Raw genomic sequence first — 24,800 nt, forward strand, 5'->3', positions numbered from 1 at the left:
GCAAATGACAGTCATTCAGCATATGCACAAATAATTCATAATATCAAGTCTTATTTAAAGTCTTGATAAAGATTATTGACTTTATATTTAAGATGTGTTTGAAAACCGTTAAAAAATGACTTCTTTGTTTTGTTTGTTTGTTTGTTATATGGGTGCTAATGAGGACCCAGCACCAACCTCCATTATACTCGTGCTGTTAAAATATTGCTGCTGGTAAAATACAATTGATATAATCTCTAGATTTTCACTACTTATGTTTCTCCAGTGAAATACAAGTTTCAATTAAAAATCTCATTTTATAAGAAATTAGAAGACTGATCTGGATTCTGTTTCTTACTTTGGTTAATTTTACACTGAGAAAACTAATGGTCTGTTTGAATGACCTACCTTTCATAGAATCGTAGAATAGTTAGGGTTGGAAAGGACCTTGAGATCATCTAGTTCCAACCCCCCTGCCATGGGCAGGGACACCCCACACTAAACCATGTCACCCAAGGCCTCATCCAACCTGGCCTTGAACACCGCCAAGGATGGAGCATTCATAACTTCCCTGGGCAACCCATTCCAGTGCCTCACCACCCTCTCAGTAAAGAATTTCTTCCTTATATCCTTCTCTTCTCCAAGGCTGAACAGCCCCAACTTTCTCAGCCTCTCTTCATACGGGAGGTGCTCCAGTCCCCTGATCATCCTCATGGCCCTCCTCTGGACTTGTTCCAAGAGTTCCATGTCCTTTTTACGTTGAGGACACCAGAACTGCACACAATACTCCAAGTGAGGTCTCACGAGAGCAGAGTAGAGGGGCAGGATCACCTCCTTCGACCTGCTGGTCATGCTCCTCTTGATGCAGCCCAGGATACGGTTGGCTTTCTGGGCTGCGAGCGCACACTGAAGCCGGCTCATGTTCATTTTCTCATCGACCAACACCCCCAAGTCCTTCTCTGCAGGGCTGCTCTGAATCTCTTCTCTGCCCAACCTGTAGCTGTGCCTGGGATTGCTCTGACCCAGGTGTAGGACCTTGCACTTGGCATGGTTAAACTTCATAAGGTTGGCATCAGCCCACCTCACAAGCGTGTCAAGGTCCCTCTGGATGGCATCCCTTCCCTCCGGTGTTATCAACCGAACCACACAGCTTGGTGTCATCGGCAAACTTGCTGAGGGTGCACTCAATCCCACTGTCCATGTCACCGACAAAGATAAAGCCTCATTTTTTGCTATATTTTCTGAATGTTCTGTGCTGTTTCGTAGGTTATACAGGAGTGCTGTGCCAGTCAGAGATTGATCATTGCCTCCAGGAACCTTGCCAAAATGGAGGTACCTGCTCATCCAACATCAATGGATTCAGTTGTCAGTGCCCGGAAGGTAAACAACAAAGACCTGTCTAATACCTCATAAAAACTGGTGTTTTGCAGGGTATGCTTAGTCTAAATTTCCACCTATATATATTTAAATATTTGTAAAATTGTGCTTTAGGCCACAGTTGGAAAAAAGATGAGAAATTGCTCTATAATCATCATTAGTATATAAAGTATGTTAGGAGCTTAATGTTTTGGTGTACGTGTGGCGCAGAAATGTTTTTTCATTCTCTGGCACCTCTAAAGTAGAAATCAGGCTCCAACACTGTGAGAAAGGTGAATCATAGGAGACCCAGGATGTGGTCTGATTTTTATGTTGTCCAGTAAATGTGTGAGAAAAAGATGGCTCCCTTTGCATAGTTCTGCATATGGATCAGTTGGCTAAAATGTGTGTAAAAGCAGTAATTTAAAACTGAAGGAATGATTTCAATCCCTCAATTTTTTAATTAATTCTCCTTTCTACTTGGACTTCTTATTTCTCTACATGAAAGCCTTTCAGTGATTCTCATTGGTAAACACTGTGTGAAATGAGGACATCATAATGCTAAAATGCATGCTTTCATAACAGTTTGCTGACTGAAATGGCAGATGCCTAAATTGCTCACAAAAAAAAATATCAGGAGTGAAAGCTCTCAATTATAAAGCCTTTTATTAGTTATTTATAATTAAGATTAGAACCTTGAACTAATTATATTTCTGTTCTTGATCTGTGGAAGTTGTTTTTATTCTGACAGCACCTTATGTATGCTCTAAGAGTACGAGTCTTAGATAACTGCTCTGGTAACATATGCTTGCTTAATAATGAAGATTATTTGTAATTTCTTTAGGCTGATTCCTTCCTTTTCTGAAGTGTCATCTTTTAATGAATGACCCACTTAACAGCTGTGTTGAAACACAGACACTGACATTTTGACAACAGTGCAGGTCTTGTTTGGAAGACTTCTGAAAATTGTTTGCCTTATAACTAGTAGCAAAAATCAGTGAGATAATTATTAGATGTTGGACTTGGTCAATAATTTATTTTCATTTTTCTTAGGAAATCTGTTCAAGGATCTTTAATGAACCTTTGCAGGGAAGGGTCTTTCCAGTAATAAATGCTTGGAAAAATAGCTACTGGGATTTTTGGTTGGTTTAGAACTGCTATATTTGTTTCTGTGTGTGCCATAACTTAATTGCTTGCTCCTGATGACATATCAATGAATATGCTGGTTGTGTCTCAACTTCTCTCCTGTAGCCATTTGATATGCTGACCATGGGACATGGCTACTTGTAGGTTGAGGTCCCTGGGTGGTCACCTCGCCCATCCCCTGCTGTGGGTGTGTTGGGGTGCTGCAGCTGGGACACAGTGCTTGTAGCATAGGTCTTGAGTGCCCTGCTAAAAGGCATTTATGCCTTAATAGCTGTGGGGGTTTGAGGCAGCTGTCCTGCTCACAGAGCTCACGCCAGCTGCAATTAGCCTGTAAATGGGAATGGGGCAGGCTGCCAGCTCCTCCTGGCCCACAGGCCCACACATAGCCACAGGCAGCAATGCTGCTCCTGCAAGTGCACCAGCTGGCTGTGCCAAAGGCCCTGTGCCATTCCCCTGTGCCATGTGGGAGATCTGGAACACAGGAGAGAAAAACCTTCCCTTCATCTCTCTCCAGAGCTGTTTTCTGCAAAGAGAGTAACGTAGATGTTATCTGATGGGGCAATGCTTGATGTGTAGCGCTCCTTTTGATAGCAGCTTTCCCACTGCAGGAGAACTGGGTTACTTGCTTGTGCTTCTCTTTTCTGGTTTTACTCCTGTTTGACTATCTCTGTGTCATAGAATCATGGAATAGTTAGGGTTGGAAAGGACCTTGAGATCATCTAGTTCCAACCCCCCTGCCATGTCCAAGGACACCTTCCACTAAACCATGTTGCCCAAGGTTCCGTCCAACTTGGCCTTGAACACTGCCAAGGATGGAGCATTCACAATTTCCTTGGGCAACCTGTTCCAGGGCCTCACCATCCTCACAGTAAAGAACTTCTTCCTTAGATCTAACCTAAACCTCCCCTGTTTAAGTTTGAACCCATTACCCCTTGTCCTGTCGCTGCAGTTCCTTATGAAGAGTCCCTCTTGCTTGCACTTCATCTAGAGTCCTCCTGATCAGGTGACTTGTAACAGATCCTCACAGTAATGTCTTGCTGTTCTCCCTTTGATGCTGACCCACAAACTCTCTGTTGACTGCTCACCTGTCCCCAGACAGAGTTCCATACTCTCCAGCCTATCCCTAACATAAATAGCAACTCCCCTTCCCCATCTGCCTGGCCTGTCTTTCCTAAAGAGCCTATAACTTTCCATTTCAACGCTACAGTCATAGGAGCCATCCCACCATGTTTCTGTGATGCCAGTGATATATGCTGGTAAACATGCACACATCTCTAATTCCTCTTGTTTATTCCCCATACTGAGGGCGTTTGTATAGAGGCATCTGAGCCGAGCTCCAAATGAAGCTGGCTCATTGGCTGGAGCACCTGAAATATCTCTGCATCGCTCTGAGCATTTATTATAGGTGCTGGCAACTGACTGGGTGTGTTGGGATGGAATGATGCCCCCTTCCACCAACACATCTAGTTTAAAGCTTTCTTGACCAGCCTGAAAAGCCTCCTACCAAAACTGCTCTTCCCCTTTGTTGTCAGACTAGCTACACCAGCCCCCAGTAGACCTGGCCTCCCAAATTGAGTCGAATGTTCTAAATAACCAGACCCTGACTATGGCACCACTGTTCTAACCATTTATTAACCTGCCAAATCCGCCTGGGCTTTTCAAGGTCCTCCTCTTTGACCTGGAGGATTGATGAAAAAGCCATCTGAGCTCCAGAGCCCCTAACCACCTTTCCCAGGGCTCTGTAGTCCTTCTTAATGATTCCCAGGTTACTGCTGTCTATATCACTGGCACCCATATGGACAACTATAAGTGGGTAATAGTCAGTGGTACTTACTAGACCAGGCAGCCTCTCTGTAACATCCCTGATCTGAACCCCTGGTAGGCAATGCATCTCCCTTGAGACTGGGTCAGGCTGACAGAAGGGTGCCTCTGTGCCCTTCAGAGTCACCCACTACTATGACCTGCTGCTTTTTCCTGGAGGCACTCATAGTAATCCATTTCACTGCTGCATCAGTCAGATTTTAAAGGAAGCCCCTTGCTTTTAATTGTCCTTTTCCTCCTTTTTTTGTTGTTGTTTTTTTTGTTTGGTTGCTTTGGGGTTTTTTTGGGCTTTTTTTTTTTTTTTGTTACTAGCTTCCAGCATCCTGGATTAACACCCTCCTGGAGATACAAGGTGATTAGACAGAACATTATAAGAGATCATGGGGAAAGTATCTCACAAAGGGAAAAGGAAAAGATGGTAGATAAAGTAATGAGATGGAGAAAATGAGGAATGATCTTGAAAGTGTGCATTTCTTTTACAAATGAGATGTGTTCATGAAAGAAGCATGTGATAACTTACAGAAGGTGAAATCTGAGGCACTGAAAAAGCAGCCTAGATAAGATATGAACATATAATTGTCTTTAGACAATTTTACTCTTTTAGGAGTCCTTTAGAAAGGAATATTTCTTTATGCTTGCAGGTTCCATTTTCTGTGGGATGCACTGTCAATTTTAATGTCCAAAATGTGTCAAAAAATAAACTGCTATCTAATGTTGTTGAGTCACCTATACTGAAAGGAAAATTGGATTTTATAATCAAATTCATAGTGAAGATGCTTAAGAAACAGTAAGGACTGAAGAATTTGTTAAAAATTTTGAGTCTTTATTATTGTGAAAAGGATGTTTGGGATGTTGTCCTTGAAATGGGGATCTTTGATCATCTTCAAAGTTTCATGATAATAAACATATATTTAGCAAGCATTACCTTCAAATGATTATGCAAAGAAATTTCTAGAAATTCTAAATGTCTGCATGTAGTAAACATCTGTTGACCTGAACACAGATGTTTGAAATTTATATTCAGAATGATTCCATAAAACTCCATGTCACTTTTAAATATCTCCTCTGATTTTCTTCCATCTATAATGTCCTACTGTATTGACAGTAACATTACTGAATTACAGCTAGGCAACATACTGAAAAAACCTGAATACCTGCAGGTATTTCTGGAAATACTGTAAAGCAGCAAGTTATGAATGTTTTTATTGTGGTTTCTGTGGTTTGAAAGAGGTTGACAGCTATAGAAAATGCTAAGTTGTGATTCGTATGTCCTGATTTGCAGTAGCAGCTTTAAAATGCACATTGTCGCCGTGAATTTTAATTGGGAAATAGAAGTTATTTGTCCAGACTAAGAATAGTTGAAGTTACAAGGTCTTCACTTTTTCTGAGCTTCGTTGTTCATCTAAAAGCCTTTTTTCTATATTATATCTTGCAGATGTGATTCTAACATCTTTAGGTCTACATACAACAAACCTATTTATTATCTTGATTCCAGGAAACTAGGTCACACAGCTGTTGCATATGGAAGATTTCCCAAGGTTGCTGGTCATTAGAGAATGCAGAATTCTTCATATTACCATAAGAGAGTTTAATTTACCTGAAGAACATTTTGTTGTTAATTAAAAAATTTTATGGCTGTTTAGTTTCTGGTACTTTATGCTAATCTAATGTTTTTACCTGGCATCTTCCCAAATTGCTCTTATTTTTAATACACTTCTCCTTAATGCTTTAACGGGCTGAGCTTCTGCTCATCTTTACCTGTAAAGACTTAGCTAGTGTGAATTTTAATCAAAATCTTACAATTACATTTTAATGATTTCTTGTTTCCTTATGATGAGTATCTTTTTTTTTTTTTTCATTTAAAGAATTCTTGTGAAATACTATCAGTTATCTTGTATTTCCTCACAAAACAATTTTCTATAGGGAAAATAATAAATTGCCTGCATTTCTTTTAATATTTATCGCTGTGTTTAAAATTTAACAGTTTTGTAATCCTGAGCCTTAGCAATTCACAGACTTATTTTTTTCATGTCTGTGTAATTTTTGGAATTAGGTTTAACATAACAATCAGGCAAGTTTGTTGCTCTGCAGACTGTATAAAAAGCAGTTGTTCAGTATCCTCAGAAAATGTTTAACTTCCTTGATTTATACATAGCTCTTTTGCTTTCAATAGCCAAGTAATTAAAATCCCACCATGATGAGAAAACTTTTATCCAGAGGTTTTCTATCCCTGAAAAATTTTCTATCACTGCCCAGGAGGTCTGTAGCATCACTTGATTTAATACTTTTATTCCTCTTGACAACTAGCTAAATTGTCTGAACTGTGTAAGCACAAATTTTGCCTTTCCTCTTCACCTGTGTTATTCCTTTAGTAAACTTTGCATTCAGATCTTTCACATCACCAGTAGTCTTTATATTTCAGTCATGTCCTTCTTGCACCAGTAATGACGTAGATGCAGGGTTGGTTTTTTTTTTTTGTTTAGGATTTTATTCTGTTTTCAATCAATACACCTCATACACTGAATTTTATTTTCAAATTTATTATTTGCATTATTTGTTTTCAACAATTTTATTGATACGGATTTAAATGTACATTCAGAAATGCCAGAATAATATATCTTCAATTCAGATTTATAACTGCTGCTGCTTTGAGTATTTTTGGATATTTAACTTGTACGCAAGATTTAAACTTCCATAATCAACTAAACACATTTCACAGTGCAGTCAAAGATAGCACAAGGGCAACATGTTTTAGTGTATTTTAAACCTGCCTGTGTTCTTGAAGTGCTTTGTCACTTGAAACATTAGCCATCTGCCAGTAAGCTTCTCTTTGTAGCGAAAATAATTGCAAAGGTTGTAGTGAAGCAGCATTAGTGTCATTGTGTGACCTCAGATCTCTTTGATCCGTTTTAATCTGGTTTCAGAGTTAGTGTAGAGATTTCACTGGACTTATTGGCTGATCTCTTCCTGGTAATAGTTTAAAGTCCTTGGAGATTCCTTTTAATCTGTCCAGGATTTTATTTTTTTTATTTTTTTGTACATATGCCAGCGTACTGTTGCTGTGATTAGATTCTTGATTTTAGGGTCTTCATTCTTTTCAGTTTCTGATGGTTGTGCAGTTATCATCTACAGGAGGGACCTCCAATATAAGATTCCACAGTATCTGTTTTTAAGCTCTCCCCCTTCAGCACTGCTGTGCAGGTGGTCCTGATAAAGCCCATTAATGCAATCTGAGTCATAAGACAGCAAAATTGAGAAGGCAGAAAGCTGTTGCGGGTTCTTTGCCTGTGCCTTGCCAGACTTGGTTTTCTTTCCTGGTCTGTTGCTGAATGAATTGCCACTGAACTCTTAAAGGTTCAATCTGTAGGTTGGGGTTTTTTTTGTTTGTTTGTTTGGTTTTGGTTTTTTTTGATTACTTTTTTTGGGGGGGTTGTTTAATTGGATTATTTTTTCTTTGTTTTTCATTCCATAGTTCTGGTGCAAGTTTTATGAACATATGAGGGAAATGTGGCTTTTTAAGTCATTTGTCCAGGACTTAACATTTTGAGGATGCTTCTAAAATCCTGCTGCCAACAGTGCCCAAGAATCTCCTAGTTTTGTCTGAAACTCACAGGGTAGTTCTGGCCTATCTTTTACTTAGTTTTGTTAATTCTCTGAGTAGATCCCTGTAATACACTGTGTGCGTTACCTTTGCTTAATATCCATTTCCCCCTCTTTCTGATGCAGTTCACTGAGCTTTTGTGGTTCCATGGAGTGTGTCTCCTTGAGGAAGCCATCAGGATATTTAAAATTAATTGCCAGTCTTCCTTTTTTTTATGTTGTGTGCTGGTAAATCAATGTCTTTAGGCTGATTAACTCAGCCCTCCTTCACTCTTCGTCTTGGAGCTCAGTCAAGTTGAGAGGTTATGCCCAGTTTACTAGATCTTTCTGGCCAAAGACTTGCAACAAATTAATCAATTAAGAACAAACTATAGAATTCAAATTTCTAAGTAAATGTTTGGGGTTTTTTTTGTTACACTTTAAAATGTAAATTAATTTCTTCTGTGCTTCTTTTCAGAAATGTCAACTCCTGACTTGCTATCCATGATTACCAAGCTAGAATTACAGTTACACCAAATTCAACTCACTTGAATGTGAATAACGAATAATTAGAAAAGAAAAAAAAATAATCAAAATGCCCCAAAAGTAATACATCTATCAAAATTAACTGAAAACTATTTCCTGGTGATTGTTACCTTGCTCGAAATGTGGAACGACATTATTTAGAACAAAAATATATACTGAATCTGTAAAAGATAATGAGATGCCATGAACTATGTATTGAATGTGGTATTCAGTCTCACTTTTGGTATTCATCATAAGCTTTATACAATATAGGAGTTCAGTTCTAATACATCAACTACTTTTAATCCATCTGTGAGACTGTAGAGATGCAAAAACTATACACATAAGGCAAAAAATCTGCTTCATTCCATCAAGGACAAGATTTCAATATTGAGTGTTGATCCAAAGTGTCACCTGTCATGGTTTTCATGCTATGAATCGTTGGCAGGATGCTATAGAAGAGTCATCTCCTCCATCCTGATTCTTTCTCTCACCATCAGACACATTTTGTGTGGGTTTTTTGCTTTGAGGTTGTTTTGGGGTTTTTTTGTGTGGATTGTTTAAATTCATTTTCCCCCTGTTTCTGATTACATATTTTTCAAATCCTAGAGTACTTTTTAATGCATTTACCTATTTTCTTTGGTGTTTGAAATGTTGCTACAGTCTTCAGGGTAGCAGTGGCAATGTGGTCTGTTCTTTGCCTTTTACACTGTGGTTTACACTTTAATAGAGTGTAGGTAAAGCTGGCTTGCTGTGTCTTGAGTGGAGGCTGGTCTGATTTGCTCCTAATTTCTTATTCCCAGTGATTAATGTATTGTAATGTTAAAAGCTGTTCTACAATGTAAGATATTCCAGGAAACTTTAAGCCTGAAAACTGATGGTCTGTACAAGTTAACCAAATAATTATCAAAAAAATATTAGAATTGAATGGAAAGGACAATTTTCTCTTTTATTTAGAAGGGTACTGGAATTTGAATGTACTTCTCTTGGCTAGCTTTTGGGTACAATAACTACACATCATGTTACTATGTATATATATGATGTATGTGTATGTATAGATACGAACTATAGTTAGCATACTGTTTTTTGTTTAAATATTATTCTTTTCTACATCTGATTAAAAAAACTCCTTTGCAAGAATATCCTTTTCTTTAGGTCTAATTTTTACATGCTTTTGCTTCAATAAATCATTGTCTTTCCTGCTAACGAGAAGGATGTCCTGGTAAAAGCTACTCTTCTAAATTATTGAAACTCAAGTAAATTCATGTGCTGTTTTAGAGGTTTTTATTCTTAACATGCACATTAACAGTAATGAAAAAAAAGGGTCAGTTTCGGCTTTTCTTTTTTTTCCAGTCTAGCCTGTTCCTGATCTTTAGAAAATCTCTTCTGCTTTTCTAGCCAGATGTATTTTGTAAAGTGGATAAGCACTGTCTGATTCAATGTATATTTTTGCAATTCACTGCCTTAATCGTATGATAGTATGATTCTACCTGCAACATTTTCATACCATGTTAATGGTATAAATGGATAAAATGGTATTTTAGCATACCATGTTAATGGGTAAAATTAGAGTTTAATATATATATAGGAAGTCTGTAATTTTGTAATTTCACAGCATTAAAAAAATAGAAATATAGCTACATCAATGACTTTTAACTTGCTTTGGTTATTAAAATTGTATGCATAGCAGAATGCTTACTTATAAAAAGCATTTATTTCTTTTAGGGTTTTTAGGAACCTCATGTGAAGAAAAAATAGACCCTTGTGCATCATCTCCCTGCCAGAACAATGGAACCTGTTATGCAGACAGACTTGCGTTCTCCTGCAGTTGTAGTCCTGGATTTACAGGACCTACGTGTGCTCAGCTTATTGACTTCTGTGCTCTGAATCCTTGTGCACATGGCATTTGTCGCAGTGTTGGAACCAGCTATAGATGCCTCTGTATCCCTGGTTTGTACCAAACAGTTATCTGTTTCGTAAAACTTCTAGTATTTTTAAATGCATATTCTATATATAGTTTAAAATTACTTTTTTCGGTGTATAAAACACATTGAGCAGATATTCTGTCTGTTTAAAACAATGTTATGAATCTACATATTCCATTTGGAAAATTAAAAATTGCAGACTGAGCACTGAAAATACCCACTGAGATCCATATGGCTTAGTTGATATCTACAGCTGTATTATAAAACCACAGTCTACAGGATAAATTTTTTTAAAGCAGGTATCAGTGTCATTGGTAATTGCAAATATGGTTTCCATGTCACAGGGAAAATGTGACACTGATCATTGTGGAAGGACTGGAAATGAGGTAGTTGAACAAAGGTAGAGAAGGAAAAAAAATTGGCTACTGCAAAGGGTTCAGTTCTGCCATCTGTGTTTACATAAATTATCTCTCTCAGAAGTTTCAGTGAAAAAGCTTAGATGAGTATAGCTAGTATAGATTCAGTATATAGATGAGTATAGCTAGTATAGATTCAGTATATAGATAAGTATAGCTAGATTCAGCTAGTAACTGTTTGACAATATACCCTGACAGTGTGTAGCATCTGGGTTGCATTTTGCTTAGCTCTTGGGATTTTTTCTTAATTGTACCAAATTAACAGAATATTGGGATACTTATAGCTTCCTTTATGCATTTTAGAAATGATAATTAATAGGTTAAGTAGCAGTTAGAATGAATGATACCGTGTACTGCATATCCACTACTGCTGAAACACAGAATGAAAACCAATGATATTTGTTTTCATATGAATCATAGAATCATAGAATAGTTAGAGTTGGAAAGGACCTTAAGATCATCTAGTTCCAAGCCCCCTGCCATGGGCAGGGACACCCCACACTAAACCATGTCACCCAAGGCCTCATCCAACCTGGACTTGAACACCGCCAAGGATGGAGCATTCACAACCTCCCTGGGCAACCCATTCCAGTGCCTCACCACCCTCACAGTAAAGAATTTCTTCCTTATATCCAATCTAAACTTCCCCTGTTTAAGTTTGAACCAGTTACCCCTTGTACCTTTTCTATGCTGCTTTGCCTTTTCTTGTGGGAAACCAGCCACAATTCTTCAGCTCTTTTCCCTTCCTTCTCAGTTAACAGGATGTGTGGGTATCCTACCAATCTCATATTTGCGGGTATATATAGATTTGGGGAGTTTGTAATGAAATATACCAATGCAGCATCTTTAGAAGGTGTCAAAATTAATCACTGCTATTTAGAGACATGAAAAGGACAATTAGAAGTTGGTTTTGGAGAGGTACTCACAAGTGAACAGAAGCCAATGGAAATTTATAGTTTGGATTTGACAGATTTATAATTAAATTACTTTTTTATAAAGGAGAAAATTATGAAAGTGAAATGGAGACAAGATATAGTAGTGTTATTTCATAATTCATTTGTTGTCTAGCAGAAGTGAATTTAGACCTAGAGGATTATTAAGAATCTCATGTAAGAGCTTTAACCATTGAGATGTATTGACTTGTTTAACAACAACAACAAAAAAAGCCTCCATTTTATGGAGTGTTTTAGGAAGCATCCTCAAGTCTTCTGCTTGTGACTTTTTGGAAACCAGCAGGTAGGTAGATTTTTGTGGCAAGATAGATCCTGATGGTAAAGTGGCCTCAAATATTTTCAGTCCAGATGTTTCTGTGAATGGTGTGGACAGTTTTCATTTGAACAGAAGAACGTCATTATGTAATGCAGAAGAGTATTTCCTAACATGTATTTAGTTTTATATATTTTAGGAGGTGAAGATGATAATTCTTTCATTACAAATTTTCAGTCTTACTTTTTGAAGTGTTTAAATGTTTTGCTGCTCATTTACATAATAGAGAAATCCTTAGAGAAAACAATTGGTATTGAGATGAAGAGCAACAGACGTAATCATATTTAAATAGACCTAGCAAACCCTGTCTTATTGAGAGTACAAACTAGAATTCATCAATTGATAGCAAGTTCTATGTGTGACCAAATATCTTCTTGATTGTAGGTAGTTGAAATTGCCAGGTGCTGTTTTCCTAAATTCATTTTTAGAACTGAGAATTTAATAGTTTAATGTTTTCCCCTTCATTTTGGGTATTATTCTTCTCATGCAGCTGCTAGAAGGACTAAATAGCAGAGGGAGTAAACAGGAAAAAAATGTTTGAAGTATGAAAAACATCCATAAAGATGGAGAAAAAAAGAGGTCAGTGGGTAGGGCTATGAAAGTGACTTGATAATATCAACCCATTCCTTGATTGGATAGCAAGTATTTTGTTAACTGGATTGTATTAATATCAGAAAACTGCTGTTTTTCTAGCTGTTGAATAGTACAAGCAGTTAAGGCATGGCCAAGAAAAATCTCTACAGAGGGTGGAGAAGCTACTGAGATGAGGAGCTGCCTCACTCTGGACAACAAGGAAAGTGATCAAAGTGTGTCAATATGTTTTAATATTTAAGTCGTTTTTAATATATGAATGCAACAACAGTTGACTGAAAAAAACCAGGGACTGAAGAAGCACATTTTTAAGACTACCAGTGCTGTGCCTGTATACTCTTGCAAAGCTGTGAAAAGATTTGTCACAATTTAAATGAGTTGAATTGTAGAAATCAAAACACAAGAAGAGATATTCTACCTTGGGATGGGAAGATAATTCAAGTCAACAGAAACCTGGATTTCCCAATTAGTGCAAGAAATTTTTCTTCCGACTTCCTGTTATAAAAAGGGATTTGATTTTTCTAACTGGAGTATTTGGAGCAGTCCAGCACCAGTGCCCTTTCCCAAGTCATCCATGGTAGGAAAAACTAGGCATTTCTTTTTCCAAGTAAATCAGGGAGGTTTTTATCTTCTTCAGCCTATTCTTTACCTCTGGTTCGAACAAACAAAGCAAGCTAGTTAAATATTCTTGGACAAATAAAAGTTGGGGTTTCTTTTCTGAAATTTGTCACCTAGGCCTGATTATAAGTTGTTGATAGATTTGTTCAAACTAATTCTGTGTCTCTCAGGACTTGAAAGTAGTCACAGACCTCTCATGTTATGGAAACTTGCTTTTATTGAAATAATACTTGTGTATTTAAGAGCTAGCCAGATGAGAAGCCGTAGAAGTTGCATCCAAGACCATATATGGCACACCTGTAGCTGAACTTTTCTGTGTTGCTCCATGTGTGAAGTTTAATGGGAAATATATATATGTATATATATTTTATTTCTTTCCAAACCTTTTGTAGACTGCTGTATGGATAACATTTCAAAATATTGTTAATGAACTGATCCTAAGTGTTAGCAAGATAGGGCCAGCCAGAATAGTTTGTTTCCTTCTTTTATGCCTTTTAATTGATATGAACAAACCATTATGTTTGTTTTCAGTTTTTTCAAGTCATACCAGCAGGATTTGGACCAATTATCTTCAGAGATTTCCCTGAGTTAAAGGGATAGTAGATAAATAGGAGTCAACTTCTGTGTAGATCAGCATTTAGGATGCATCATAACACACGCTTTGCCAGTGTTGTTTTATTGTGTGTAATATGGACAAGAGAAATTAAACTTGGGGATTCCTAGTATCACTATCAAAAAGCAATTTGATAAAGTAGGTAAGTTATGTATGAGTATGTTAAAAAGATAGATTCTATTTACATTTTTGCCTGTAGAGACTTTGACGGTCTCTGTTACATTACTTGTAAAGTGGATGAATAAAATTGTTTTGCAGTTTAGTAGCATTATCAAAGGTTAATAGGTTAATAACAAACTTACTGAACTACAGAAAGATATTACTATACATAAGGAGGAAAGAAATTATGTCTGCCTCTTGACCCTGCGGCTTTCTGGCTTGCAGGCTCTCAGCATTGGTGGGCCAGCTTCTAGACTACTGACTTCTTTGTACAGGAGTCTTTCACTTTCAGACATGTCACTGAATTCCTATTTGGTTTTGAGATATATTAATGGTAAGTTTATAAAATCATGTTTTAGAACTTTCTTCTAACTTGGTTATATGGTATATCTGAAACATACTGTTTTAAAAACTTTAGAACCTGCCACTTATTTTTCTGTTCACCTCTAGGATGACATAATGGTTTGGTTGTTGGGTTTTTTGGGGGAGTGTTTTAGGTTTTTTAGGTATTTCACAGAGGATATAATTTCTTGTTAGAGAAGCAAAGTGCTGCAGTGTTTTGTTCATATGTGTGACCTGAATGCCATCCTTCCTTTATGCACTGTTTCTATCAGCAGGCGTAGTGTCAGCTAGATTTTCATCTGTGTTACTTCTGCCTCAAAAATTAAAAGAGGAATTTTAAACAGTTCCAGTTAGCCTAAGGGCTATGAAAATCTCCTTGCTCGGTAGGCAGTTTGGTTTCCATGTTTTTTTTGGCCAGTGTTAAGATTCGAAGAACGATAAATGATAGTAGTTAAACTTGCATATCTGCACAATTTGCAGAACATGCACAACCAGACATTTACTACTGATTTTTTTCATGTGTTGGCTTTCACTGTGGGCATCATTATAGATAACCTGCATCATCAGCTTGTATAGAAAGGATAATTTGTATAAGTTAACTTGGAAAGCAGTCTAATACTTCTGAATGTTCCTATTTCTAGCATGGTGGGGAAATGTGTAAGTTATTTCCAAGTTGAATACACTATTATCTTAAACTTAAATACCTACTTTTGTATTATGTGTGTGATTTTTAAATTGCACATGAAACATGTCTTCAATTATATTCTTCCAGGCCTCAGTTAACACCTGGCCCTTTACAGGTAGCAAAGAGATGCACAGTTTGTATCATGTGTTTTCGTGCTTACCCCATGCTAAAGAACTAATCCTGATAAAAATTCTTGTGCTCATTCGTTGGATTTCTCATCTCGAACCTAGCTTATGAAACCAGTGGGACTTCATTGTGTCTGTTTCTTTAGTTCCTGAATCCCAATGGGGTTTCTTCTTTCTCTTAAACCTTTCCTCTTAAGCCTTTTTTCTCTTTATATTCCATTATTTTAATAGAGCAGCTGTTATCAATTTCAAATGCACATATTTAATATATTGTTTTTAATTTTATGTGGCCAAAAGCAAAGAAATATGTCCTGAAATTGAATAACTAAATGTGACAGAAAAGTCTTGCGTTTGGCTTTCTTAAAGACATAGGGGTATGGAGTTTGGAACTGCAATACCCATGTACAGACATTTAACACCTGCCCTCAACTTTCCAAATATATATGATAACACATAGAGAACATTTTGGGGAAAAAAAGAAAAAAGAGGAGTGTCGGAAAAAATTCCACAAGGTATTAAGAATGGTGCCAACTTGGGAGGTAGTGCTATGGAGATTTTTTGGCTCATGCAGCTTAATAGATGATTATAGGAGCATAGATCTATCTTGGTGCCTTTGCAGAGGCAGGTGCAACTTTTCTCTGCAGCAGCAGCCATTTTTTTTAAATCTGTGTTTTCCCTTCCCACAGTTTGGAACTGGGGAAGGAATGCAAGCTCTGGCAGAAGCGACTTTAGGTTGATCCCAGTTCAAGACTGTCTGTGAGCCCTTTATTGTTTCTGTTTCCTTGTCTTGTTTCCACTTCTACATTGAAAAAACCCCCCATGCAATCTGGCCATGGCTGGTAAACATTCCTTCCTACCTTTCCGCCATCTGGAGCAACTCTTCTCTCTTTTATTTAATTGCTACATAAGCAGAGTTTAAGTGAACACATTTATTTCTTGACTTTATAACATGAAATTCTCTGTTAGTGAGTGGCCATATATATGAATTGATGCTGTTCAAAATAGAGTTCTATTGCACTGAATTTCATTAGGCCTTCCCATAAAGAGGGATTTTTTTCTTGCTGCCTTGATTTGCTGGTGTTAGGTGTGGATAAGCCGGAGTATCACTGTTGAGGAGCTAATGTCTAAGAAAACCTTGAAAGCTTTCAACTTTGTTCTTTATTGATTTATAAAGGGGAGAGTAAGCTTCTCCTTTTCTCTTTTGTTAATCTGATAGTGCAGATACTCTCAGGAGGTTGGACTGCTATATCTTTTGCTCTGTCAACTGCTCTTGAAGGCTTTGACAAAACCCATAGCTTCTCCTCATCAGCCTGTATGACTCAGATTATAAACTCCCTTTCACATTTTCTCCCATTTCAGATTTTAACATAGCCACGTACAAAGACAGTGCACCTTGGCATGTAACTGTCTGAGGACCATGCCAGGCAGCATCAGGCAAATGTCCTGGTCTCTTCAATGCAGGCTCCTTGTTGCTTAAGAAATGGAAATAAGTATTTAGGAATCCAGAGAACTGTGGCAACAGATCTGTTTCTGCTTTGTAAAGACCAACAGAAGAGGGACAGTCATATAGAGGGAGAAGAGGTAACACAGGGACATCTTTTAAGGATTTTTTGTTTAGGTTCTCTGTCCATTCCCCAGCCTCTGAAGAGAGCACATCAGGATAGGAGCATCACTGGCAAGTTCTGCTTAAGTTCATGAAGGTGCTGTTTTTGAAGGCGTATCCAATTTCTAGTGACCTGGAAAACAAAATGTCTATTAATATCAGTTGAAGCTTTTTGAGGTTGCGATGCCCAGAGTGGCTTTTTTTCCCTGCTTTAGAACACAGCAGCTGGAACCCAAAACAGAAGTGTTGTTAATGTAGGTATTATTTCTTTTTTTCTGAATATGTCCACAGAAATGTTATGCACCACAAAAAAAATGCAAACAGCTGTATTTGGCATTGCTTGTGGACATAAAAGCAGCAGAATCATAATGTTACTAGAAAGAGAGGAAGGTGCTATACTAGGATGTGTTATTTTGAAGTTATCTATGAAGAATTCTCCTGTTGCCATCTAAATCCTTTAACAAAAATAAAGAAGTTATTTATGTAGTCTTTTTAAATATGAATATATGAATCCAGTATAATACATGGTTTATATATCAATACAATTTAAAAGCAGAAATACAAAAAGAAATGCGTGTTAGGAATGATACGGTGCCACTCAGCTCCATGAGAAGAAACATGCCTTTCCCTCTGGGGCCTGGTCAAACAGCAGAACTTTCTCCATCACAGCAGTTACAGCAGAAGGAAGCTGCTGCCACCAGTGTGAGGACGACGAGGGTGAAATCGTGTGTGGGCGAGATCTGCCCTCTCGTGGATAGAGAAAGTATCTTCCCCTCACTGCATGCAGTGTCTGGTAGCGTGGGCTATCTATCACCTCCCCTAAGGAGGTGATACGGTAGTTGGTATTGATTTTGGAAACAAGACAACTGTTCAGTCATGCAGTTCCTCCTCTTCCCTTTGAAAGGTGAGAAGTGGAAAACTTTTCTTCTGAAAATATCTAATTACATCTCTGTTCACCACAGGGAATTCCCATATGTTTTCCTTTTAAGTTTTCTGGTTTTGTATGTTGGCTACAGCTGTCACTACATAAGGATAATTCCCTTCATCATAAGCTAGATAAACTTCATCACAGGCTAATAAGAATACCCATAACATTTAGCATAATTAATTCTGTATTGCCTGGCTAACAGCTTTGGACAAAGTGGTTCAGAGGTGTTTCTTAGTAAGCTACATTCAACTATTTCATATGAGAAGACAATTTTGTAGAGAATCAAATGAGTAAAATTGCATATACATCTTGTGCAATGCTAACATGTGTTTTCATACAGTTTTATTTTGAATTATACATAATGGAGGGGAAGGCAGAAGAAAATGGTGAGTGGAGGTGGCATTTGTTGTATTTCCAATGGTTTTGTGAGAATTTTGGGGGAAATTTAGACCAGGAAAGTGAATATAGATTACTACTGAGAATCTGCCCCTCACTTTGGTTCTTTGTTCATATAGGATATCCTAATTTCATTTCTATAAGTTTTGCTACTAACTGGAGATTGTCTGAAGTAGTAAAATCACACTGCAGAATTTACACCTGTATTATAGGCCTTGTGCTTGGCATCTTTATTCATGCCCATTGCATCTTCATTCATTGTATGCTCATTTATCTATTGCTTTTATAGCTATATGCAACGAGTAAATTAAGATTTTTAAAAGTATATAGAAACTGTTCCAGTGTATGGTACTATATTACAGATTACAAGTACATATTAAGTGTATTATATCACAATAGCAGGAGGTAAAGGGGAATATTGGCTGTGATGAGTAAAGAAGGTTAAATATTTAACAGATTTAATCAAAATTAATCCATGGTATGAGCAGGACAAATGTCCTTATCTACTGTTAGTATACATGACATCTTCTTGGTATGACTATTCTTTGTAAATGTGTGTTTTTAATATGAAAGCATATTTGAAACTGTCTTTTTCAAGCGTGTAATATAGACTTCATCAGAATGAAATTTCAAGCACATTGAGCAAATTTGACAAATAGAGACAAGATGTCTGAAACAAATAAAAAAATTCCCAATCTATGGGTTTGGTTTTTTTTTTCAGTACCAGACAAATATAACAGCCCAACAGGAAAGAGTGTACAGTAACCACTATGTACTAAGTGTCTCTGGTGTTATCCTCTGCAAAGTAGTATGGGCTAGAATTTCCATCTTCACCTTTCCATGGATGGGTAAAGAAGAGGTGATGCTGTGGTTTCATGAAGCCAAACCATTTCCTGAAACATCTAAACCGCTAATTTGTTTTAATTATCCAGTCAATTCAGGTGATGTTAACTGTGCGGTCTTTGACTTGTTTGAGAGGGAGGTAGCCTGTGTGATGCCCAAGTCTGATGCTAGGATTTGCAGTTAATAACAGTACGTAGCTCACAGCTGAAGAGATGCGGAAAATGCAAAAGTCTGGTCGCTCGTTTGCTGTAATTTCCAGGAAGGGGGTACACATTTTGAAAGATGCATGGTTTAGTAGAAATATTTGTACTATTTCTACTTTCAAAAAGATAAGAACATATTTTGTTTAATCTATTGCCTTTAGGGGAAGGTTCAGAATTTAACTGGGCTAATTATGAAGCACACTCTGTATCCCCAAAGAGGGAGAAACAACTACTTAGAAAGACTCAAGCAATTTACCTGATACTCTTTTCACTGCTCAAACACACTAGCAGTTTTACAATTCTTCTGTGATTGTATGTCAGGAAGAAAGCAGTGTTCTTGTTGCATTTAAATGCACTATTTGTACTTACTAAGCATTAAGACCAATCTATTTTCTTTTTTTGTTGTTGATGTATTAATTGCTTATAAATTTAGACATTGTTTCTGGAGATGGAAAGATAAGATGGGAATATACCATAAGAAAGATAAAAAAAAAAAAAAAGAAGAAAAAAAAGAGATGAAAAAAGTAAGAATAAACAAGACGGGGCTTTTCATTAACAGAAGTATATACTTGGGACTGTTGAAGAAGAATTTAAGCTTCTTGGTATCAAATATAATAGTCTTCAAAATAACAAGGCTTATGGTTCTTCATATTTAATACCAAATAACCAATATTATCAGGCAAACACATTTTAGTATTACAGCCATTTATTTCCTCTGTTGCGCTATACTAATTAATGCTGTTATTAATATGAGTAGGTACTACTTAGACCTGATATAGTATGTCTAGAAGCATTCAACTACTGTTAAGACTAACGATTGTATGGCTGACTAAATAATGAGAAAAGTGCTATGTCAAGCCGATTAACTCCTTATTTCTTAACCTAATGATACAAGTGACTCAGTGTCCATCAACAGATCTTGTAGCTTTCCTGTGCTCCTACTTTCTATGTCTGTATAACCAGGCCATAATACCTGCCTATGGCTTGGGAATACTGCAAAAAATTAAGTATCTTAATGCTTCTACTGTGTTTTGACGTTTTACAGCATTAATGTTCAAATATATTATCATTCTAACTACTGATATACAATTATCTACACTTTGATGAAAAGCAGCTTTGATGCAAGGATCCAGGAAAGCCAGGCGATATGTCTATATTAGTCTATTCCTTTTTACAATTAGAGCGTGCGTATTCTCATTGTTTCTAGTGGCCTTGGTCACCAGTCTCCATGCTCATGGCCTCACTGTGGTTTAATGCAGAGGCAACAACTGGGGCTTATCTTAGAACATTGTGCTTCCGGGGTTTTTTTCTTTTTGGTAATTTTCACTTGGGGAGTTGTCCAAAAAATCAGTATTTTAACATGTACCTGTCTGTGCCATGTATTTCAATTATCAAGCATCTGCCCACAGTCTGTAGCTGCCTAATTGTTATTTTTTACTAGGAAGTGTTTCATAGCTTGTTTTATTTCCTCTTCATGTGATTTAGGTTACCATGGTCTTTACTGCGAAGAGGAATATAACGAATGTCTTTCTGCACCCTGCCAGAACGGAGCCACCTGCAGAGACCTTGTCAACAGCTATGAGTGTGTGTGCCTTGCTGAATATGAAGGTAGGATGGGGTTTGTGTCTTGTTTTTTGAATGGTTCTATGTATTTTTTCATAGTGGATTCTGTTACAGATAGAGGTATATAATATCCTTCACTGAGCAGAAATAAATCCCACATCTAAAATTACCTGAAAGAAACATCAATGTAGATCCTGATCCTGTAATCTTTATTCAAATGAGTAGTTCAGATTTAGCAGGTCTGTGAGGAATGCATGTCCTTGTCTGGGGACAAATGGCTTCTCTCTGTTCTTCTTATATGTGCTGTTTTTTCTGCTGTTTTTAAGATACGTTAGAAAGTGATGAGTTTTTAAAAGAAAACAACAGGTAAATACAGTTTTTCATCAGTTATTGTAAATACAGTTTTTCATCAGTTATTGTTAGGAGCCATTACATGGAAGACTTTCAAGATTCTGTTTCTATTTATTTTCTCTGGTGAAGTGAATTAGAAAGCTCAGTAATAAAATGTTAGTGTTTTAAACAGATTAGCACAAAGGAGTAAAAATTAAAGCTTTATGTTGATTGTTCATTTAGAAGACCATAAAGCCAAGAGACAGTAGTAGGTTTGTGACTGCTTTCCCATGTTACCTACAGCTATTCCTAGATATACCCAAGTGGAACTGGTCTCTGGCATTTCTGGTAATTTATAAAATAGAGGAGAAAAGTATGTGTTTTGATATACAAAATCTGTTACCTTGCAGTGGATTTCAGCTTTACACAGAGTAGCACATATCAGCTGCCTGTGATACGTCCTTCTGTGGAGGGCTAAACCGATACTTTCTGTGTATTCTGTTTTGAATCATGCTGAGAGAGCATACTGAATGTAATTTTATATGGTCCTAGTATAAATATATATATATTTTAGATACAATGACTGTTCTAAGGAACTTTACCCCATTTTCTCATTAAGTGTATCAGTCCTTATCTATGTTGATAAGTAATGCTCACTTAACAGCTGCTTGAGGCTAAATATGTATTTCATGTTGGTGAATTCACTGATGTTTGACAATAGATACAGAATTAATAATTTTAGAGGCTTAGTGAGGAAATGACCCTCAGCTTTCCATGGCAGTTTAAAGATCACTTAACTGTAATGTTATGACTTCATGTTCTGTTCTCATCCAACCTGTACGTGCAGCTAAAAGCACTGTGTGTGCAGCACATTTTGCTCTAAATGAAAGCAGGGGACCTTGTCCCATAAGCAGTTCTTGCTGATTACTGAGCTTTCTTCATTCCAGCACTTAAGGTATTTAGTGGCACTAATAAATAGAGCTGAGGTACTCAGCTCAAGCTGATATGTGGGCCATTAGAGGCCTCAATTTTGCTACCACCAGCCCAGCCCCACCAATCTGCAGTACCGGCTTCTGCCTCCCTACCCCCTGGCTGGCAAATAGACAAGAGCTGTTATCACTTGTCTGGACTGAAGTGTGTGCCAGCTTGTACCTGCGGGCTTTTGGCTCTGCTAGCTTTTGCTGCTTAGCTGCAGGATGCTCCAAGTAGAGTGCTCTGCCTTTTTCTGCTGACAGACTGACCAAATGATTTCAGTAGGTCTGCAGTGAGTGAATACGTGTGTGTGTATGTAAATAAAAGCTACATGCATTTTAAATAAATTGCTTTTATATATTTTTTAATTATTACAAATAACTTACATATTTTTTTAAATAGGATTTAAAAAATATAACTTACGTAAGCTTGCATTGCTGTACATAACTACAGTGTTGAACACTAGAGAATTAAGTTAATTCATTTTAATCATTCACTCATAAAATAAATTTGTTGTATATATATGTCTGAAGTGTCCAATTTCTTCCTTTTTTGGTATTGATTTTCTTTCTCATATTCTTTTCTCTAAAGACTATTTTCTCATTAATTTTACCTCTGTATAGTTCTGTGTCTCATACTCTCCAAATACAAATTCACAAAATACCCAATTCCAGTGAAACACAATTGTATTCATGAAAGAGGTTGAGCAGGAATATGGCAGGATCAGATGCATGTCTACTTTTCGCATGTATTTGTCTAACCTATTCTCATCCTCTGTCATTATGGCTTCTGTAACTTCCACAAGCAACATAATTCCTTCACTGTCATTCACTACCTCATGATTAGAAACATTTTCCTGATGCCAAAGCTGCATTGCAGTTTTTACAGTTAATAAACAATATGAGTTTATGCTTCTGTTGACTGCAGTTTGCAGGCCAGTAAGGATTTAGAAATGTGAGCCACCTTAAAAGGTGAAAAATGTGTTTGTAATGGAAGCATTTAAAATTCTGTCCTGCTCTTCTGTTTGTTGAAATTCTTGTTAAAAGTATAAGGGGAAAACTTGGGAGACAATGTAAGATTTTAGCTAAGTGGTCATTTTGGATTCATTCCCAAGCAAAGAATTGTAATAAGACTTAGATTTTGACTTACAACTTACATTAATGGATTAATTTAATCAGGTATGTTAAATGCAAGCTAATTTCACTGTACTAGATATATTATAAACAAAGCCCCACCAATCATTCATTATTCACATATGTACATTTATTTTTGTGTGGAAATGCCATACATGCATTGATCAGGTCAGTCATGCATTTGTTTTTCTGGTTTCACCTGAGAAGTAGCTCCAGAAAAAATGATGCGTGTAGCAATGGCAGTAGAGCCTCTGTCCCCATCTCCAGGTGGGAGTCTCCTGTGCTTTACGTTCTGTATGCCACATATGGCTTGCACTGTCTTCTGCAAGGCAAAGCCACTGAATTCACATAGACTACACCTGAAAATGAAAGAGCAAAGGTAGCGGCATGAAGTTGAGTTACCCAATTATTTAGTTTTAGCTATACATTTGAACAAATTAATTTCTCTTTTTATTGCTTTGTTATATTCAGTTTCCTGCAAAAGTCAGTGAGAGACATCAGAATGCTTATGTGTATTATTAAATAAGTTATTACATAAAATTCCTACTGAAGACTATTATTGTTCACATTTTATTTAAGAATATTAGATAGATCAGATTATGTTTTATTATACCATTGTTTTTTCATAGACACTCCTGCAGTTCTTGTAAGCAGAAATTGTCCTACCTTTCTTATCCCAAAGCCTCAGTGTGTGGGAAGAACAGAGGCATGTATGTAAAAAATTTAAGCACCATAAAATATATGGCTTTAATCTTATGGCATTCGCCTAATAGGACAGGTTTGGAGGCTGCACTCCACTGTGCTCATCCAGGTGAAATTAAGTTATCGCATGTACTGATTTCCTGCTGTCAGTGTAGGTCATGTTAATGGCAATTACTAATTTCACCTTTTCAGGAAGGCACTGTGAATTGTACAAAGATCCTTGTCTTAACATCAACTGTCAGAACGGTGGCACTTGTGACAGTGAAGGCCTAAATGCTACATGTATCTGTGCACCTGGATATGCAGGCAAGTAATTTGTTACATTACACAGGATGTCTAGTTGGCAGTGCTCGCTGTGTCCAAGAGAAGATGCGTACCAAGTAAGGCTGTGTTTCTTCAAGGAAAGAAATGAATTTGGACTTCGCTGAATTGTGATCAGGCTAGTGAGAATGAAAAGTTCTTGATATTATTTGCAGCTGCTTTGAACTTGAAAAAATTTGAAGCAAAATAAAGATAATTCATTAAGCTAACAACTATTTAACATGTCTCATGACCTTACTGCTTGAGTCTAGATTCCATTTTAAACATAACATTTTGAAGACTTCCAGGTAAGCCAATGTACTAATTGGACACTGTTGAAACTGAAAAATGTTTTCGCATTGACCTTAATTACTGTGAGCTGAAGAAGCTACTTACTCATGACCTCAATATCCAATTGCTAAAAAGCCAATGTGCTCGTTATGGATCACTTTACACTTCCAGAGTAATGGTAAGCAGCCCATTTCATCCTTTGGCCTTGTATTTAAACTGACATGGTTGGTGTAATCCAAATATCTGCTGTCAAGCTAATTTGCAACCTGATGCTCTGTTAGTCATGTAAGGTAATATCAAATGTGACAGCAAAAGACAAACCCATTCATAGTTGTTTTACAGATCAAATAATTTTTGATCTGTGCTAATTAATGGGCATTTTTTTTGAAA

The 24,800-nt window shown here is 37.0% G+C and overlaps 1 protein-coding gene across 1 annotated transcript in view; it reads left to right on the plus strand.

Annotated features, from left to right (window-relative positions):
• DNER (delta/notch like EGF repeat containing) overlaps positions 1-24,800 on the plus strand; it is a gene marked incomplete at both ends in the record, with an annotated part of 127,974 nt that overhangs the window by 89,684 nt on the left and 13,490 nt on the right. The window contains 4 exons of the mRNA XM_080623440.1: positions 1,246-1,359; positions 10,132-10,356; positions 20,605-20,727; positions 24,012-24,125. Coding sequence (XP_080479566.1) covers positions 1,246-1,359; positions 10,132-10,356; positions 20,605-20,727; positions 24,012-24,125 — 576 coding nt within the window. The remainder of the gene's footprint in view (positions 1-1,245; positions 1,360-10,131; positions 10,357-20,604; positions 20,728-24,011; positions 24,126-24,800) is intronic.

Source organism: Psittacula echo (assembly GCF_963264785.1).
Source record: "Psittacula echo genome assembly, chromosome: 7".
In the NCBI taxonomy this organism is placed as follows: Eukaryota; Metazoa; Chordata; class Aves; order Psittaciformes; family Psittacidae; genus Psittacula; species Psittacula echo.